The 21,345-nt window shown below is 33.6% G+C and overlaps 2 protein-coding genes across 4 annotated transcripts; both read left to right on the plus strand.

Moving 5' to 3' along the window:
* The first annotated feature begins 1,761 nt into the window (after window positions 1-1,761).
* Window positions 1,762-5,523, plus strand: LOC107874578 (tropinone reductase homolog At5g06060). 2 transcript variants are annotated; one of them, XM_016721342.2, is made up of 5 exons: window positions 1,762-1,916; window positions 3,398-3,605; window positions 3,790-4,006; window positions 4,413-4,519; window positions 5,068-5,523. In XM_016721342.2, exons 1-5 carry the CDS (start codon window positions 1,834-1,836, stop codon window positions 5,254-5,256), a joined length of 804 nt encoding a protein of 267 aa, XP_016576828.1. In that variant the 5' UTR covers window positions 1,762-1,833; the 3' UTR covers window positions 5,257-5,523. The 2 variants fall into 2 exon arrangements, with proteins under 2 accessions (XP_016576828.1, XP_016576829.1); XM_016721343.2 differs by lacking the exon at window positions 1,762-1,916 and adding an exon at window positions 2,996-3,219.
* A 1,443-nt stretch (window positions 5,524-6,966) lies between these two features.
* LOC107875333 (hsp70 nucleotide exchange factor FES1-like) lies at window positions 6,967-20,337 on the plus strand. Of its 2 annotated transcripts, XR_007056884.1 has the most exons (5): window positions 6,971-7,203; window positions 7,311-7,534; window positions 7,652-7,754; window positions 18,493-18,548; window positions 19,697-20,337. XR_007056884.1 is itself a non-coding variant. In XM_047414303.1 (4 exons), the coding sequence occupies exons 1-4, from the start codon at window positions 7,280-7,282 to the stop codon at window positions 19,699-19,701; spliced, it is 417 nt and encodes a 138-aa protein (XP_047270259.1). In that variant the 5' UTR covers window positions 6,967-7,279; the 3' UTR covers window positions 19,702-20,337. The 2 variants fall into 2 exon arrangements, 1 of the variants encoding a protein (XP_047270259.1); XM_047414303.1 differs by having other exon boundaries at window positions 6,967-7,532.
* The last annotated feature ends 1,008 nt before the right edge of the window (window positions 20,338-21,345 follow it).

Consider the following 21,345-nt stretch of genomic DNA (forward strand, 5'->3'; position numbering starts at 1 on the left):
TAGGGAATATATATAGTCATTAAGATAAAACATCAACTTGTAAAGGTTCATCCTTTGAAGTCAAGAAGTCCATTAAATTTGTTTAAGAATCCTATAAACTTTCTTTATTGCAAAATGGGCTACAGGCACCTATTGTTTCTACTATTAGCATCTTTCTTTCTTTCTCCGTCATGAGTTTGCTTTTTTCTTTTCTTCGTTGGCACCTCAATCAAAGTCTTGCCTTACAGAGTTCAACAAGACCCTCGTTGTAAATGGCTCACTCGCAGCTTTTAATTGTCAATTCTTTTTTATTTTTTTGTTTTTCCATCCGGTGTTCGGTGTCCGCATTGGAGCCCCTACTAATCCGGATCGCGCCCAGGATCGAACCCTCGACCTCTGGTTAAGGGTGGAGCAGCCCCATCCACTACACCACAACCCATGTTGGTTTTAATTGTCAATTCTACTAAGCGCAGAAATCTTATCCAACAAGTTCATGGATATACGAAAATGTCCCAACACTACAACAGTAAAGGCTTTTAGCGGCAACAAAACATGCACTTTATTAACGAAAAGGGCTAAAGCTTTTATCAATATTAGTTAATTGTCACTGAGCTAGCCATATCGTTATTGATTTTAGGGGCATTTACAAAAAGTGCTAAAATATAATGGTCATTAATATTGCCTCTAAAAACATAAATTAGTAACAATTAACCTATTGTAGTTAACTAATAACTACTAATTATCTATTTTGGTGTAGTGCAATGAGGAGATGCTAGAAAAGTTGGATATATATATATATGTGGTGGGGGTGGGGTGGGGGGGGGGGGGGTTGAGGAGAGATAACTATCAACGAAGAAGTATCAAGGAAAGGGGTGATTAACCTATAACTTACAAATAACATGACCTAGATGAGGATATGTAAGTCATATATTAAGGATTGAGTTCTGGATAGCTATATTATTACTATTAGATTTATTAATTATTACCTTTCCTTTCCTTTCTTTTGATTATCTTATTATTTGTTGTCATTATTATTGTTCTTTTCTTCATTATTTTCTGTACATGAATTTTTCACTATTATATTTTCTTTTTTAACTCATTTTGTTTTGTTTTATATGAATCAAAAAACTATCAAGCAATCTTTCTAACTTAACGGAATAGGGTACGACTACATACATATCACCCTTTTTAAACTTCACTTGTGAAATTACACCTCATATGTTGTTATTATTATAATCAAATCATTTAAACGGTAATGCCAAGTAATTCTAATTAATAGCATTGATCAATAAACTAGAGCAAATGGTATGCACATGCTATATAAATATTGTTAAATTACAACAATACTATATATAGTAAATTCATGATATTATTTGTATTATATAAATAAACCCTTTGTATTTTTGTATATACCATATCAGTATTCAGATCATACACCTAATAAATCCAATTGTCCATATAACAGCAGAAGAGAAATTCATTATAATATTGCTATTATATAATTAAACACCTTTGTTTTTTTGTATACCATATCAGTATTAAGATCATACACCTAATAAATCCAATTATCCATATAACAACAGCAGAGAATCAAATATGTACAGCATCCAATTATCCATATAACAATAAAAGAGAATCAAATACTTACAGCTCAGTCATGTTTCAGTGGAATTCATAAAATATTGCCCATGCTTATTATTAGCATGCTCAAGGAATATGTCAAAAATATTGTTAAATAATTAGATGCCCAATATAACAGTAGTATTTATAGGTCACACATAGTATCTTCTTTTATGAAAACAACTATATATATACTACAATAAAATTTATCAATTAGCTTGAAGAAATTACACAATGACTGCAAAGGTTGCAGGATCCACCAGATGGTCACTCACTGGTTTGGTGGCTCTTGTCACAGGCGGCACTTATGGAATTGGGTTAGCATTTCTATAATTATTTTTCAGAGTTCAACTTCTATATATCGACTGTTTTTATACTAGCTAAGATTATTCGCTAGCTAGCTAAAACATGTTGACATATACAGGTACTCAATGTCGTCTACGTACCATATGTACATGTTAACATACACAAATAAGACATTTATATCTTGGAGACTGCTTAAGTTGTGGTCACTGATCTCTAAAGTGAACAATCTCTGATCGATGGAACAATGTAGATCTGAAAAGTCGACAAAGTAAATTTGTACACCGGGAAAGAATTAGCTCTGAGGGTCACATTTGGTTTTATTATTAGAAAAATATAATAAAATTTTATTAATTTTATAAATAAAATAATTAAATTAAAATAAATATTTTTAAAAAGATATTCAACTATTTTGAAATGAGTACTAATAACATCTTAAATTTTAAATAAATTAATTATTTAATTGTAAAATATTGAATATCATATACATGAACTTTCTAAGAAAGATTCTTGAAGATATTTTTCGAGGTGCATGATTAGAGTTTGAAATTTATAGTACTGACAATTACAGTTTGATGATATAAATTATGACCAAATACTCATCTGCACGTGGAAAACCTCGAAGATGAGAAATAGCGTGAAGATGCAGAAACAAAATAAAAATAGTTAGTTTGACATAAAATTTAAGAAAAAGTTATTATTTTTTTTTTGATCGATACTAAGAAGAAACAACAACAGCAATAACGATAAAATACCAGATGTAATCTATAAATAAGGTTTTAAAAAATAAAATATATGCAAACTTTATTCCTACCTTATAGAAATACATATGTTGTTTTAAATATATTTTAACTTAAATAAAATATTTTAAAATAATTTTAAAAAAGGACGGTGGAAAATCAACATTATATATTACTATTGCATTATTTTATTTTATGAAAGTCATTTATGTTTCATGGAAATTCATGAAATATGGGCCATGCTTATCAATTTCAAAGAAGATTGCTGTTTTTGGTGTTTATCTTCGACTATAAACTCAATAATTGTTGAAGTGAAAGAATATGACAAGATAATAGTAGAGATATGCATTCACATATGGCTAGAATGACTCGTTTAGATGATTCATAGACCCTCGTTTGGATTGTAGTTATGGGACACATATAGTTATTTTTTTCAAAACAATAACTATATACTACAATAAAATTTGATAAATAATCAATTAGCTAGAAGAAACTACATAATGGCAATGTTTGGAGGATCCAGATGGTCACTTAATGGTTTGGTGGCTCTTGTCACTGGTGGCACTTATGGAATTGGGTGAACCTTTCTATAACTTTTCTGAGTTTAACTTTTACATAAATACAAATTTTTATATTGTCAGATCATTTAAGATAAATAAGTCAAGTTTCTTAGCTAGCTACAACGTAACATGTTACATACACAACACTGAATGACAGACTCATGTGCATAGCTTTTCTTTTCTTTTTTTCTGTAGGCATGCAATTGTGGAGGAGCTTGGTGAACTTGGTGCAAAAGTGTACACATGTTCTAGGGATGAATCTAAGCTCAATGAATGTTTGCAACAGTGGTCTGCCAAAGGCCTTCAAGTGCAAGGTTCTGTTTGTGATTTATCTTCTAGAGAGCAAAGAGTACAACTCATGGAAAAGGTTTCCTTGGCATTTGATGAAAAACTCAACATTCTTGTAAGAACTATATTTCCATTTACATCCTTTTACTAATTAATGCAATTTAACATTCTCTTGACAAAGTTGCTTATTAGTTTAAAATCAAGAAAATTTTATACCAAGTCAAATCAGACAAACAAAGTAAGATCATGACATGACATGGTATATTGAAACAAACTTATTATTAATTATGATGTTGTAGATAAACAATGTTGGGACAAACCTTTGGAAGCCCACTGTTGAATATACTGCTGAAGATTATGAACTTATGATGTCTACAAATTTAGAATCATCATTCCATATGTCTCAACTTGCTCATCCTCTTCTTAAATCATCTGGAGCTGGAACTATTGTCTTCATCTCTTCTGTTGCTGGTCTTGTCCACCTCTCTGGTACATCTATTTATGGAGCAACAAAAGGTACTCTTACATATATATCACATATCTATCCTTTAAAAACATTGAAAAAATCAAGGAAAGAGTAATATACTGCAAAGAGGGCGTTCCACTAATCTTATAAGCTGATTAAACCAACTTACAAACAATATTTAGCTTATCTACTCATTTGGTAACTACTAAATATATTGCTTATATCAATTTATACTCGACCAGTACTTTAGTCATTTTAGCAAAAGAACAGTTTATCAACAATATTTCACCAAATACATTAACACTTATTATTAATAGTTTCAACACTTCTATCCAAGTAATTGCTTATTTATTAAAAAAAAACAGATTCAACACTTGAAATGGTTTTCACCACTTAAAAGTTTTATAAGCAATTTACAGGATCTTAGTCTTGTTATATTTTATTAACTGATGACAGGGGCAATGAATCAGCTTACTAGAAATTTGGCATGTGAATGGGCAAAAGATGGAATTCGTGTTAATGGTGTTGCACCATGGTACATTAACACTCCCCTCGTACAGCATGTAAGATTTCTTTCATTATCTTATATCATACAAATAGGGTACTAATTAATAAATGTTTTATAGTACATACTGTATAAATTATTGAATTATCTTTACTACCCTTGAATTATGACCAAATTTGCTACGACATACTCCAACTTCAATTCACAGGGGTTCTATTACCCCTGAACTCAATTTTAGTATATTTTTGTCGTCCTTTTTAGCTGACGTGACACCTTTAATGTGGGTCCGGCCATTTTTATGTAATAAAGGTGTCATTTCAGCACAAAAGGAACAAAAATACGCAAAAATTGAGTTCAGCGGTAATAGGACCCATGTGAAATTGGAGTGTGTCGTAGATACTTTGGTCATAGTTCGAGGGTTACTAGATTCTTATCTCTTACTAATATAAAGCGGCAAACGCACGCGGAAGGTGGTATCAAGTGCAGAGACCTCAGTAGCTTTGGCTCAAAAATTATATTTTATATTAAAAAAATTCACCAAAAATATTTTTTGTAATAATATAAAGGAGGATAAAATTGATCCTTTTGACGGCTATGTGTTCACAGGTGCTGGCAGATAAAGCATTCATGGAAGGGGTAGTATCAAGAACTCCTCTTGGACGTCCGGGAGAAGTGGAAGAAGTTTCATCAATGGTGGCTTATCTTTGTCTTCCTGCTGCTTCATATGTCACTGGACAAGTTATAGCAGTTGATGGAGGATTCACTGTCTATGGCTTCCAACAACCTGGCTATTAATTAATACATTATACTTCTTCACGGATAGAAAAAGATTGCAGTCAATCTAGGTCTTGATTGAAAATGGTAGCAGAATTTCCAGCTATCTAGTACTTCTCTAATAATGTTGTATTTTTTTTTTCTTTTTGCTTATGTTTGTGTTTCTCAAGTCGAGGGTCTATTGGAAATGGTCTCTTTACCTTTACAAGTTAAACATAAGTTTGCGTCCACACCACTGTACCTTCTCCAAGTTTCATTTATGAGATTACGCTGAAGATGTTTTTGTTATGTTTTGTGTCTCTCAAGTTGTGTTCCAGTTGAAAACTTCATGAATTAAAGCTGTGATCATGTCGATATATATTAAAAATTCTCCCCCTTTATTTTAAGATGTATTCCCATTCACCAACCCCCCCTCCATGTGGTGTTCAAGTCAATTTTCGCATATCTCAACTAATTTCACGAGATACTTGTGTTGACTATACCTTATTTATCAACCCAAAATCAAGGATTTGCCATTATCTTTAATTAGTATGTTTTAATTGTTCTGGGTTCTATTTCATTCAATATACCTGTCACGTCCTTCCACCAACGATAGATATCAGGTAATTCTGTTCACTAAAACCAGGACAAACGAGATTAAAGAAATCTTTGCTAGGATTTAAACCTGAAACATCACACATCGACATTTAAGTGACATACTTGTCTTTTTGATTCATTTCACAAAGAATATCATGCTTTCTTATTTTCTTTAAAAAAATTAGCTTTAAACTTTTCATTTCAACTTAATAAGGCCATTTATAGATTTAAACCAAGTACAAATATTAAAATTCTTTCTTTCTTATTATTTGCACTCTCAATCAAACACCTATATACATATAAATTACTGCCCTCTCAGTCAAACACCTACATATAAATTGGAAGGAAGAAAGTAACATTTTAAATTAAATTTACATAAATATGAGGTAATCCGGCCAGGATAATCTCCATGATTTTTTCCCCTACTCATATCCCCTATATTTTTCATTAATTGAATTTGAGAAATAATGCATGTATGAAAGTGTAACATGTTATATGTTATTCGGAGCATAGAAATCGAAAACGAAGGGCAAAATAAACATATATAATCTCATATCATAATACATAAAAATTAGGCTAAATATATTAATGATCCTTCAATTAGGATACCTGAACTAACACTTATATTTGTTGAACATTTGAACTCTGCTAAATTAAATGACATGACATAGTGTGTAATACGTACTAACCTATTTTGTGTACAAACAAACATGCACTACGAGAAAATGATTAAATTGTGACAGAATATTTGAGACGGAACACTTTCGTCACAATTTGTGACAGAATTTTGATAAATTTATGATGGATTATTTTTTCATAAATATAAAAAAATTAATTTTTTTATTTTCACATAAATATTCAAAGAGTAATAGATTTGTGATAATTTTTTGACAGATTTAAATATAATTTTTATGACAGACATATTTTGTCACAAATTAAAGTTGAAAAGAAAAAATAATAACTTTCTGTCACAAATCCGTGACTAAATTTGTGACAAATTGAGCATTCCATCACAATATTTTTTTAAAAAAATAATTAATGTAATAAAAATTTGTGACGAATTTATTCCGTCACAACAAAAATTAAAAAAAAAAATTATTTATGACGGATCTTTTTCCGCCAAAAGCAGAATCGGCTCTAAAATAGATTTTTCGTTTTCCCTCTTTTTTTTACATCGTTTTCCCCTTTTTTTTTTACATCATTTTCCCTCTTTTTTCATCTAAAAGCAGAAGGGTTTCCTCAAAACCCTTCATTTTCATCATCTCATTGAGTGAACTTCTTCCATTGCCATAATCTTCTGATTTCTTCTTGATATTTTCCTTTTTTTCTCATAACTTATCCCTCTAGATACCCACTTTGTGCTGTCGTACTTGTTGGGAAGCAAAAATTGAAGTTTAGTGGAGCAGTTTCTATTGGAGACTTCGATAGTTAATTATGTATTATTCCCATTATAAGATGTTTCAATCTCATGTTCTATCCTTTTATTGTTAATTTGGCAGATTTGCACTTGATTTGTGGATTGGTGCCTCTTCTTGGTTACTTAAAGAACTCCCATGCTAACATTAGAGCCAAAGCGGCAGAAGTTGTAAGTACAATTGTTCAAAACAACCGGAGGAGCCAACAACTAGTAATGGAAGCTAATGGCGTAGAACCTCTTTTGTCAAATTTCACCTCAGATCCTGATGTTACTGCCCTTACTAAAGCTCTGGGTGCAATCTCATGGGTATTTTTCCTGTTGATGAATGGTTTATTAGTTGATTGAGTCATTTAATTTTAGGTGTCATTTCATATGCTTTCCAGTAGCACTGATCAATTGGCTTTTTATTTTTTCCTTTATTAGCTTTAATCAGGCACAATAAGCCTAGGATTGCTGCATTTCATCTTGCAAATGGTTATGCAACTTTAAGAGATGTTTTGAGTTCTGAGAGTCGGAGATTTCAGAGGTACCTTTAATCTTAGGGTCCTTTTCATATTATTAGGATTCTTAGATTCTTGGATATTGTATGTCAAGTTATTTATCCTTCTTTTGTAATCTTGAGATATTTTTGTTTGTATCTTGAAGTAGTGAAGCCGTGTGGGGCCAATTTTGATTCACTACACTTGTTGTAATTTTGTACTCTTGAAAATCTGGTTTTTGTTGAAATCTTCAAGTCCAGTGAAGCCGTGTGTGGCCTATTTCGATTCATTAGCATTGTTGTTGACATCTTGTTGTTCTTGTTGTGGTTTGCTTCTTGTTGTTCTTGTTGAAATCTTAAAGATTTAGAGAGGAATATTTCTGAGAGTGGTTTAAGAGAGCCATTGCTTTTAAAGCATTTGGACCCAAACTGGGCATTTGAATAATCCATTAGATTAAGGGGCCAACCTAGGCTCCAAAATAATTTGTAACTACATCAGCTTTTTAGGATACCTTGTTGAGGATTCTGATTTATTTCGTGGATACTTCACAGTTAGTGGTGGTGCTTGGTACATCAAGTGATCCTCAGGCTAGTGTTGGGATTCGTTGTTGTGCTACAAGTCTCTTTATTAGTTTTAGAGTATAAGTTTCTCAAGTCGACCAGAGATACTCTTATGTTATTTCCTACATGGCATGAGTTGGTGTAGGTATTTTTAGAGGATTGATTGTACTATTTCTCTTGCAATCAGAGAACTTAATAGCAGCTAGATCTTTATTTCTCTAAAGAGGGGGAATGTATTAAGATATATGGAGGTGACAGTAAGTGTCCATGTAAGTAGTTTACTGTTAGTGGTATTCCATCTAGGAGCAGACTTTTGCTTTAGAGAAGTAAAACATCCAGTAGTAGATTACTTTATAAAAGCGGTTATGCCAAAGTTGTCACTGATTATTCTTCTTCGAATCTTCAGTGATAGATACATGTGTTGTTGGGGAGAGTGCAAACAACATAGTGTATGATTCCCACGGGATTCAAAACTTGGAGCAGTAATCTACTACTGAATTTTGCTTTAGGTGGCCATTCAAATTTAGGGACTACTTTACCTGGCATATGGCCATCAGTACCAGTAGACAGATCTCAAAGTGTTAGAATATTACTATTAAGAAGAAAACTTGGTACTTGGACCAACTAGTTTTCATTGCAAATGAGACGAGTGAATAATGTATTCGAGCACACCCCTAAATAGAACATAAGCTTTCTCCAATCCAGATACATAATTAGGTTAAATGCACATAGTTCAGATCATATATCTACAAGGAACAGGGTGTGAATTTAGAACATAGAAAAGGGAGATTTAATAAAACAAAAGACACAAAGGACCACAAGAGAAAGACCCTTACTCTTGAGATACATGGTATAGTTAATACGCAGCTTCTGCATGCCATATGATAATCCTGAGCTGCAGATTCTTTATATGTTGTGTAACCCTGTTCTAACTTCTAGATACAAATAAATAGTTATCTCAGGTGGCAGTGAAGGATCTATATTTCTTCTAGTTTGTGTTCTATTTAGCTTTTAAAAGTCAGAAAGATTCTTAGTAGAATTAACATCATTGTCATCTTGATACTTGATTAAGTAAAAAAACATATGTACTTGTGGCACTTCCTGTCAGCCATCTCTAAGATTAACGATGGTTTGTTTTTGTCACGACCCAAACCGGGGTCCTGGCCGTGACGAGCATTCCCAAACCCGAAGGCCCGGAATGCCCTCTGTCTATCTGGTAATCATGCACATAATTCATATGATCAAAGTAATACGGAATAGACACAATAATACGGAAACATGGTCAACAATTTAAAACAGTTAAAGGCTTAAAAACATGCCCAACAATATTTAATAAACATCTGCAACAGTCTGCAAAATCTCTACTGAAATACTATCTGAATAACTGGGACAAGGCCCCCAGCAGACCAAAAGCCATACTGAAATAAATACCTAAATGACTAGGTCTTCCGAAGCAAAGAAGTCTCACTAAATGAACTATGAGACAACCCTGTCTGTAGACTCTACTGAGGATCTGGACCCTTAGACTGCGCCTCAGTACCTGGGAGAAAGGGGGGTCAGCACAATTGTACTGGCACGCAAAACAATCCAAAATAGAGTAATTGAACATATATATATATATATATATATATATAATACGTGAGAGCAAATGTTCATCAAACATTATGCATAAAACATTTTCTGAAAAATACATGGGCACCTCCTAAAAACATGTAACCTGTCTGTAAATCTCAAACTCTGATCTGTGTATTACTTTTGAGTTAGGTGGTATCCCCTACAAGTCTGATATTCCACGGGCAATAAGAAATCCACCATTGACTCTGAGAGGAAGCCTCTAACCCGAGTATGCCGCAAGGGTTGGAGTTCTTGAATCTGATACGCCACACGACACTTAAGTCAATGTATAATAATATTCCCGGGTCGGCAAACCAAGGTTTTAGGCAATGAGTTGCTTGAACTCAAGCCCTCTTTAAGGAACCACCTAACATCTCTGTATGCCCATTTTTAACCTTTTCTGTACATGTAACATTCTGAATGTCTAAAATCATGATAGTCTGAAATGTCTATTAGTCTGAGTCTGATATGACATTGGTCTAAATTGGTATTGTCATACCAAGACTTGCAAGTCATGATTTCTGAGCCATAATACATTAAGCTAAATCTTTCATTTAAAACATAATTTAGACCACCAAAAACATGCAACTGATATAGATGATTTCATGTTTCGAAACTCAAGTCAAAATCATACAAAAACTTCATCAACATATGGTGGTCTAGTTCCTTTAGTAAATCCATGCACTCTTTAATTACATGCATTATGAACATTAAACATTCATGCTAGATTCCCTCTTTAGTGATTTAAAACCACCTTTAAATCATAACAAGAGTTCAATCATTTCATAAAGTGCTTTTCAGGGATGCATTACAAAACAATTCATATGCTATGAGAAATCTGAAAAAATCAATAAAGAGGAAATTCACCGAAAATCATGCTCTCAACAAGAATTCATTCTTAAATACATGGTTTTATACATTCATATTCTCAAATCACTTTGGGGAAGGTCAAAAGACCAAAACAATGATGTTAAACATTTAATACATGAATATATACATAGATTCAAAAACCTCATTCTAAAATAAGATTTTTATATGCCCATGAGAATTTAGGAAAACCTCGCGTACCTCTATTTTGAAAAATAATGGGTGCTTTTTGAAGCCTGTGGATTGGGGATTCTGAATCTCTTATCAATTTTGAAAACCCACAGTTAAATCTTGATTTATTTGAGTTTTTAGTTTGAAATCCTTGGGAGTGTTCTTCAGAATTTTTAGATGAATGTGGATGTATTTTGGAGAATTGGGGACAGAATTTCGTGTTTATGGTTGAATAAGGGTGGGAAAAGAACCATTTTGTCCCCAAAAAGGAGTGTTTAAGTCACTTGAAACCATAAGATATGCGCCGCATATGATATCGCCTATATTTACATAGGCACCGCATATGCTTTTCAGTGGCCATGTGCGATTGGTTAGGCGACGCATACTACTTTGAAAGGCCATAACTTCTTGTTTGGGTGTCAGATTTTAACAAAATTGGTAGCGTTGGAAAGTTAACTCGAAGACCTATCATTTGACACACAGTAGGCTCTCTAATTAGACATATACAGAGAGTTATGGTCGATGAAAGCTGACACAAATTACAACATCCACTAAAACTTAATCGATCGAAATAGTTTCAACTCGTCCTTGAGTTGAAGGACCTCTATGGTCTAAATTCATGCTCAAATGGATTCACATACTACATAAACATGCCAAATTGGCATAGGATTTAAGGCTCTGGGATTATTAACGCATCAGAGTCATGGTTTTTATTCTAGCCTAAAATGCGGGGTGTTACATTATATCCCCCTTGGGATCATTCGTCCCCGAATAATGGATAGAATGTCGAAGTCTTAAGCTTATGGGATAATACAGACATGATATGTTCCCTAAGAAAGAATACACTGATCAGAAACATGACTATAAGATTGGAACTACTGATGGAATACACAACTGAAGCTACTCATTGGCTGAATTATCATTATGAATCATGCATATCTGATGCATGGATCTGTGACTGAGTTGTTCTCATGAATGCAGGACTGAATACACTGATAAGCTAAACTTTTCTATTGAACATGAATTTCTAATGCATGCATATCTGATTGAACTAACGTATGAACGTATGGCTAAATACGCAATAATAACTGATGTGAAGCTTGTAATAAGAATCTATGCATGCAACTGAATGGGGTATCTCCCCCTTGGTACACTGTGTCCCTTTATGAATGCTCAATTCACCAAGATACTCGAAAAACTGAGACGATGCACAGGGCACCTACGAATTGAATCATAACGGAACATCTGGAATCTGAATTTAATGCATGATGCATGAAATGGGCTATACTCGTAACTACTGGTATACTCTATCTTGGAATAGTAGCATGTCTGAGATTTCGAGTAGCATGAATAAGTGCAAAGACGAGAAAACAAGTCATGCAAATCTAACTGCTAAACTGACTTATTGGTCATATAGACTGAATTATACTACACCCTCATACTTAACTGGAGTATCTCTTCATCACAATTCTCTCAGGAAATTCTAGCAGTAATAGGGAGCCATGAATCTTGGGTATGGATTACACAAGACATCCAACTGAGGAATCACCACATTGACAATACTCTGCAGTCTGAAACATAGGCATATAACTCCTGAATTAGGATAGAATTATCAGGCCTTTGGCATTACAACTTCTTACTTTCAAGCGTAGCACACTTCTCGAATATCACTTAACTATACTATTCTCCTTAAATATCATATTCATTCAACTCAGCCTAAAATTCTCATATGAGCATTGACAAATCTTTCTACTAATGTCGAAAATAACTTAATCCCTTCGCCGTGATCAAGCCTAACTCTAAGTCACAAAAATACAACATGCCAGACCACGCTATTATTCTATACCTTATGATGCAATCTTCTATATCTCCTTTAAAGATCACATCCTAAGTATAACATGCCTTACCACTTCAATGACTACTCTGAACTCTTACTATGAAGTCGTTAGTGCATGTAGCATTCCTTTGCAACAATCTCAACATGTCATTCAAGCCTATCTTTATAACCACATATGAACTTCAAAGCAAACACTCATAAAGGCATACTTCACATATTCTCTAAACTACTATCAATATCACTCCCACGAGCTACCCAAGAACATACACATACAAAATTCCACTAACCATCACATAAATAAAAACTTGGACCCAAATCTTACTTCATACTTATGGCCTTATCTAAACAAACGTACTATGATCTTCCATCAACAAGGAATAATTACTCACCACCACTATCATCGCATAAGGAGGAGTCACAAAAAGGTTAGAACATAAGATCTGGAGGCATGGAATGATACTATATAAAGCTTGACACTCATCTGATGCCTGAGGAATAGCAAAACAACAACAGGGACTCACCAAAGCGCTCTAAATTTAGGGTATTCATGGCTATAAGCTGAATCTCGCCAATTATTTGGCGTAAAACATGAGTTATGGAAATGAAGCACATTATAAAGCATGAGTACATGAATCTCTATCATATGTATGAACGTGAACTGATCTTGAAACTAAATCGTAAAGCATGAGTAGGTATTAGGATCACTGACAAATACTGAGATAGGAATGGGTTGAGATTCACCCTTACTTTTTGATGTTCTATATCATCATGACATCACTACAAGAATTTGAGAGTCTTACTTGGTTATTCGTTTAGTCATCTCCCCCTTAGCTTCAAGCCTACTAGACTTTAAACTTAACTGCACTCACTGCACTCTGGGTTCTGAAATATGACAATACACAAAATTAATAAAACTTAACCCGAAAGACCACATATGAGAGTGGAACGCCCACTGCTAATACTACCTTCTGAGGCACACTCTATCATTATCTAACCCCAATAGTCATCATCTATTACTTGAACACTTACTAACTTTGAATCTTCATGAGTATCCCCAAAGTTGAAGTGCACACCCTCTAGTGCCTCTACTCTTATTTCTATTAGCACGACTTTCAAGGATTCGAGCTTAGATTATAACACCTAACATAGGTATCACCAAGTCTTCAATGAGCCACTCTATTTCTATCGTAGTCTACCAATATAGCAATTTCAAACTTATTTTCCTCTACCATGAGAATCAAGTTCATATCAAAAGGCTCAACACTATCAATCAAAGGTCCTTAACTTGGCTATTTAGAACACCATATACCATCTACCTAGTCTTTTTCCACCTAGCAACTCAACTGTACTAGTAGCCACACACAACATGTAATAGCCTTAGAAAAATACTACAGCTTCATACCACCTTGGGCATACTTCTACATCACATATACAACATCATACTTCATTATGAATCAAATAAACTTAGGCACTTGCATACACTGTTCAAGCCTATATATCACTTCCATATAACTAGTATCATTAACCAAGAAATCATCATATCTACTTCCATGGCCATGAATTGTTTCAAACTTAATGTCTAGTGCTAAACATGATTTACAACCAACCTTACACACAATCCTCACTTAGAAACTATGAAATAAACATCAAGAAACACTAGTACACTAGAAATTCATAACCACAATAATTGATCATGACCTTACGGTCTTCCTTGTCATAATCCATTAGCATGTACTATTTCAACACATCAAGCTTACAAATCTAATCCCACGAAACATGTATCATTAATCTCTTGCCACTATTCACCACCACACAATTTAAATTCAAGCCTATAGTCTAGCATCAATCATTTACAACCAATGAAGCGTGCGATATAATATAAATATACTTATCCTTCAAATTAGGATATTCTACCCAAATACTTTAAAAATATACTACATACTTTCTCACAAGTAGTATTAGTTTACAACTACCAATGAGAAGAAGGTTAAGGGGTAAGGTCACATAATAGACATGATCAACCTTAAGCTTATATTATAACCATACAATCTTATCTACTTATACGGCTTTCTCACATCACACTTACTTACCCCAATGGGCATTTAGACTACCTTCAGATATCCAATATGACAATGAGTCTATACTTACAGCCTATTGGCTAATCTAGCCATTTCATTCATAGCCTATAAGGGTTTCTATAACCACCTTAAGTATCCACTCTGGGCTCTTTCGGAAGAAAACAAATAACATTCTGAGTCAACACTTCCTCCACGGACTACCATACAATTCATAAATGGTACCACCATATTAGTATACCACCACGAAAGGGTAAATCATTCTCAATCAATGATTATTCAACTATAAATATTTAATCACAAAAGTCACCCTCACTTTGACCTCTAACCTTATGACTTCATATCACAAACTTCTTTGTCTAATTTCACTATCAATAGGTCATGACACCGACACTCTAACTTATACTACTACTCGGATGGAAATACAGTTCCAACAACCACAAGAACAACAAGATGAACAACGAGTTGCTAGTGAATCAAAATAGGCCTCACACGGCTTCACTAGACTTTTGTTTTCAACAACACAATGATATCAAGATTACAAGAGATAGAAGCTTGACACACAATATTCAATGACTCAAGAATACATATCTTACTCTTATCTTAACTGAACACCTCATAAGAATGAGGACACAATTGTACACTAGGGAACTCCTCTCCCGTCCTTTGTGGGACTTCTAAAATTTTTGCTAGATAATCAGAGAATATCTGGAAACACCAGAGTGAGAAAGAAATTAGGATAACTTTTCTTTTTGTATGGGTGACACCATAACATGAATTAGAGTATGAAGGAGGAACATTCTGACTCTATAGCACGAACTAAAACATGAAGAAAGAGAGACATTCCTAAATGCCCTGTAGCCTCCTACTTATAAGTGTGGTGCGCTACACACCCATAAATAAGACTCTACCCGACGCAATTTTGCAGACAACCTGGGACCATGAACCGTGCTTTGATACCAAGTTTGTCACGACCCGAACCAGTGCCCTGGCTATGACGAGTATTCCCAAACCTGAAGGCTCGAAATGCCCTCTGTCTATCTGGTAATCATGCACATAATTCATATGATCAAAGTAATATGGAATAGACATAATAATACAGAAACATGGTAAACAATTTAAAACAGTTAAAGGCCTGAAAACATGCTCAATAATATTTAATAAACATCTACAATAGTCTGCAAAATCTCTACCAAAATACTATCTGAATAACTGGGACAAGGCCCCCATCTGACCAAAAACGATACTGAAATAAATACCTAAATGACTAGGCCTTCCAAAGCAAAGAAGGCTCACTAAATGAACTCTGAGACAACCCTGTATCTAGACTCTACTGAGGATCTGAACCCCTAGACTGCGCCTCAGTACCTGGGAGGAAGGGGGGTCAGCACAATTGTACTGGCATGCGAAGCAATCCAAAATAGAGTAATTTGACATATATATAAAATAAGTGAGAGCAAATGTTCATCAAACATTATGCATAAAACATTTTCTGAAAAACACATGGGCACCTTCTGAAAATATGTAACCTGTCTATAAATCTCAAACTCTAATCTGTGTATTACTTCTGAGTTAGGTGGTATCCACTACAAGTCTGATATTCCACGGGCGATAAGGAATCCACCATTGACTCAGGGGGAAGCCTCTAACCCGAGTATAGCGCAAAGGTTGGAGTCTCTGAATCTGATACGTCACACGACACTTAAGTCAGCATATAATAATATACCCGGGTTGGCAAACCACGATTTCAGGCAATGAGTTGCTTGAACTCAAACCCTCTTCAGGGAACCACCTAACATCTCTGTATGCCCATTTATAACCTCTTCTATACATGCAACATTCTGAATGTCTAAAATTATGATAATTTGAAATGTCTATTAGTCTAGTCTGATATGGCATTGGTCTGAATTAGTATCATCATACCAAGAATTGCAAGTCATGATTTCTGAGCCATAATACATTAAGCTAAATCTTTCATTTAAAGCATAATTTAGACCACCAAAACATGCAACTGATATAGAAGATTTCATGTTTCGAAACTCAAGTCAAAATCATGCAAAAACTTCATCAACATATGGTGGTCTAGTGCCTTTAGTAAATCCATGCATTCTTTAATTACATGCATTATGAACATTAAACATTCATGCTAAATTCCCTCTTTAGTGATTTAAAACCACCTTTAAATCATAACAAGAGTTCAATCATTTCATAAAGTGCTTTTCAGGGATGCATTACAAAACAATTCATATGCTATGAGAAATCTGAAAAAATCACTAAAGAGGAAATTCACTGAAAATCATGCTCTCAACAAGAATTCATTCTTAAATACATGGTTTTATACATTCATATTCTCAAATCACTTTGGGGAAGGTCAAAAGACCAAAACAATGATGTTAAAACATTTAATACATGAATATATTCAAAAACCTCATTCTAAAATAAGATTTTTATATGCCCATGAGAATTTAGGAAAACCCCGCGTACCTCTATTTTGGAAAATAATGGGTGCTTCTTGAAGCCTGTGAATTGGGAATTTCGAATCTCTAATCAATTTTGAAAACCCACGGTTAAATTTTAATTTATTTGGGTTTTGAGTTTGAAATCCTTGGGAGTGTTATTGAGAATTTTTAGATGAATGTGGGTGTATTTTGGAGAATTGGGGACTGAATTTCGTGTTTATGGCTGAATAAGGGTAGGAAAAGGACCATTTTGCTCCAAAAATGGAGTGTTCAAGTCACTTGAAACCATAAGATATGCGCCGCATATGATATCGCATATATTTACACAGGTGTCGCATATGATATCGCCTATATTTACGTAGGTGCTACATATGCTATCGCATAAGCTTTCCAGTGGCCATGTGCGAGTGTTAGGCGACGCATACTACTTTGAAAGACCATAATTTCTTGCTCGGGTGTTGGATTTTAGCAAAATTGGTATCGTTATAAAGTTAACTCGAATACCTATCATTTGACACATAGTAAGCTCTCTAATTTGACATAAACAGATAATTATGGTCGATAGAAGCTGACATAAATTACAACATCCACTAAAACTTAATCGATCGAAATAGTTTCAACTCTTCCTTGAGTTGAAGGACCTCTATGGTCTAAATTCATGCTCAAATGGATTCACATACTACCTAAACATGCCAAATTGGCATAGGATTTAAGGCTCTGGGATTATCAATGCATCAGAGTCATGGTTTTTATTCTAGCCCAAAATGCCAGCTGTTACAGTTTTTTCTTTCCCTTAGAATTTGAAAAGATTTGTGTTTTAGTCACCTACTTAAAGATGACCTGCCAAATGTCTAAACGCTGGATTCTTGATTCTACAATAGTGACTTATTTTAGACTTCTTCTATGGAAATCAACATGAAGAACAAAAGAATTAAAGAGAAAAAAATCATGTTCTTAAAGATCTTCCTGTTCTGTGCCTGACATAGTTTTCTTGTGTTTTATTTTTCTTTTCCCTTTTATATTGAAATGAAAAACAAGAAGTCGTTTATATTTTCCTCGGGTAAGAGATAAAAATATTAGGTTTCCAAATGAATTATTTTCTTATTGTGCTTTTCATGTCAATTGTTATCTTCCAAGTGATGCTTTCGGTCAATTTTCTATGTGGAGATATTTCAGTGACTTCTTGTGCCTTTTGTTTGCAGCCTAGGAACTTGGAAAAATGAAATGCATAAAGTTGCATGCTTATTGGTCCAAGAAGGTAAAAACTTTCCATCTTTGATGCTTTGTACTACAATACTATCCTAAGATCTTATTTGCTTATATCCAGTGAACATATTTTAACTAAATCTTTTCATCTATCAATGAAAATATCTAAAGTTAAACATGGAAGTAGCTAGTTTATTCATCAAGACTAGTTACCACAATTGATCTAGACTTGTCCGAGTACTTGATCTTTATACCCCTTCATATCTTAATATCAATAATATACGCTCTTTCCTATTTTATGAGGTTTTAAAAGTGTTGTTGGGAGATATTTCTTTTGGTGAAGAATTTTGGGATTATATGAGAAGATATGGTCTTTATGCATTGACAGTTAGTACGAGAATTCTTTGGGTTGTTTTTGAACCTATTTATGAACTTTTGAAGAACCCCATTTCTGCTATTTTGATCTTGACTATTATGGGAGGAAGTTTTTACATTGTGTCTAAGGTAGTATCAACTACGGTTGGTATTACTGATTTTAGTTATGATTATAACTATCAGTATGAGTTATGTTTATGTATAAAATGACCGTGCACTAAAACTTTCACTATGCACGAGGTCGCAAAGGGCCGAACTACAAAGGTTTTACTGAACGCAGCATTTCTGTAATAGGCTATTTCGATGACTCGAACTCGTGTTTATGTATAAAGAGGATTTTTCCTTGTATGCTTATGCTCAAGTACAATTAGTTTTATATATCGCCTTAAACTTTTTGAGCAGCTTTTCTATTTGAGTGTACTTTATTGATTGTTCACTGTTGAGATAGTCATATTTGTGTGTATGAATTTTGCCATTTCAGTGTGATTTCAGTTTATAATGCCTCCAACCTCTACCTAGCTTGTAGTAGCTTCTGGCTATATGAAGCTAAATGAGTATTCAACACCTTTATCCTCTTTCATAACTCTATGTTTCATTGACAATTGACATAATCTTGTGCCAGTGTACCTTTTCCCATGAATAGTCCACAATACTGCTAAATTTTTTATGATAGAGCATAGTCATGTACTATTTAAAAGTTTTTAGTGGAACTAGTAAATAAGTTTCAGCAGATGCATAATATCATGTCTGATATTTCAGATTTGCCTATTACCATTTTTTTTGTTTTCATACTATTTTTGTTGGCTGATTATTTATTTTATTCAGGATAAAATGGAGGTTGTCATAGCTACTGCTCTTTTGGGATCAACAGATGATTCATCAAAAGATTAAGAGCTCGACATAAATCGCATGTACTTTGATATTGCGGGTGGAGAAAACAAATGATGTGTGTATGAATTGGGCTCTCAAGCTTCAACCTTGTATAAAGATATGACATGCAATTTGCCTGTAGTGTCCGATCATGTTGCCAAAGAGTGCATCAAAATAATTGAGAAAGAGGTGTCGTATATGAGAGAAAATCAAGAGAGAGTTCTTCAAGAGCGTGTAGAGTTGGAGGTGCAACAACGAGTAGAGCAAGAGGTTTTCCATTTGAGGCAACAAAGTGATGATCGATTCAAATCTATGGAGGAGCAATGGTCTCGCATGATGAGCGATATGACATTATCTTCTCGCTCATTTAGTAATCTTACTCTCTCTAATAGGAACTCATCTAATGCTTAAGTGTTTAATATTTTGAGACTTTAGTTACTTGAAGTGTCGACTTGAACATTGTCACACTTTTTTGGATAGTTATATGCTTTAAATTTTAAACATTGGTAGACTTTTGCTTATTGAAGTTGTGATTTTGGTTGTTTTAATCAACTTCAGATGTTTTTTATTATAAATCTCGTATTATGTTTTATATATATATAGTGTGTGAGTGAGAGAGAATAGTATTTCATAATTATTAGTTATTAAAATTAAAAATTCAAATAAAATTTATGACAGATTTAATTTGTTACAATCTATTCTAAATTTGTTACTAATATAGGTAAGAGAGTCATATTGTGACTAAACTAGTCTGTCACAAATTATTTGTAACGACATATATTGTCACAATTGTGGTGACTAGGTTTAAAATTTGTTACGAAAATTATTCTGTCACTATTTTATAACGGAATATTTTATCAAAAATCTGTTATAAATTTGTGATGGAATTTAAGTCAAATTTAAGGATTTATATTGTGACGGACGATCTGTCTCAGTTCCGTCACAATAATTTTGTGACGGAAATTATATTCGTCACAATGATTTTATGACCAAAGGTTTTGAGATGTACATTTTTCCGTCACAAATCCATCACAATCAATGATTTCTAACTGATTTGTGACTAAAATCTCTGTCACAATTTCGTCATTTTCTTGTAGTGATGTATGATTCAATGAAGGTCTAAAAAATTAGTGTAAAACATATTTATCTAGTGAGAACATTTAAACAATAATTATAAGTAACTCAAGTAATAGCATTAGCTAATAACGTACAATACATTAAAGTAAGCAGGGGCCTTGGGCTCTAGGTAATAAAAGAGTTTTAAAATGAAGTGTGGGTGACACAAGTCTTTATAATTAAGTGGAGGTGACAATTACTTTATTAAGGATTAAGAAAGTAAGAAAAATTTGAAAACAACCCATAAGTTTTTTAATTTATACTTTGATCCAATGTAAAACCTAATATAACTAGAAATGGAGGGGAAGAAAAGCACGTTTCTCTGTCTTCTCATTTATTGGAGTTTTCTCTCTCTTCGTGATTTTTGTTGCTCATTGTTGTTGTTGCTTTATTCATCATCTTCTTCTTCATTATCATCATCTTGTTCTTCATTATCATCTCTTTTTGTTCATCATCATCATCTTTTTGTTGTTGAACATTGTTGTTAC

Source organism: Capsicum annuum, chromosome 6, assembly GCF_002878395.1.
Source record: "Capsicum annuum cultivar UCD-10X-F1 chromosome 6, UCD10Xv1.1, whole genome shotgun sequence".
NCBI classification, from domain to species: domain Eukaryota; kingdom Viridiplantae; phylum Streptophyta; class Magnoliopsida; order Solanales; family Solanaceae; genus Capsicum; species Capsicum annuum.

What these genes read in the sequence shown, in the direction of transcription:
- LOC107875333 (XM_047414303.1), top strand. Translation starts at nt 7,280, where the DNA reads ATGTTCTATCCTTTTATTGTTAATTTGGCAGATTTGCACTTGATTTGT. An exon ending in AGCTCTGGGTGCAATCTCAT is followed by an intron (nt 7,533 to 7,651) that starts GGGTATTTTTCC and finishes TTCCTTTATTAG; the next exon opens with CTTTAATCAGGCACAATAAG. An exon ending in GAGAGTCGGAGATTTCAGAG is followed by an intron (nt 7,755 to 18,492) that starts GTACCTTTAATC and finishes TTTTGTTTGCAG; the next exon opens with CCTAGGAACTTGGAAAAATG.
- LOC107874578 (XM_016721342.2), top strand. Translation starts at nt 1,834, where the DNA reads ATGACTGCAAAGGTTGCAGGATCCACCAGATGGTCACTCACTGGTTTG. An exon ending in GGCGGCACTTATGGAATTGG is followed by an intron (nt 1,917 to 3,397) that starts GTTAGCATTTCT and finishes TTTTTTCTGTAG; the next exon opens with GCATGCAATTGTGGAGGAGC. An exon ending in TATTTATGGAGCAACAAAAG is followed by an intron (nt 4,007 to 4,412) that starts GTACTCTTACAT and finishes AACTGATGACAG; the next exon opens with GGGCAATGAATCAGCTTACT.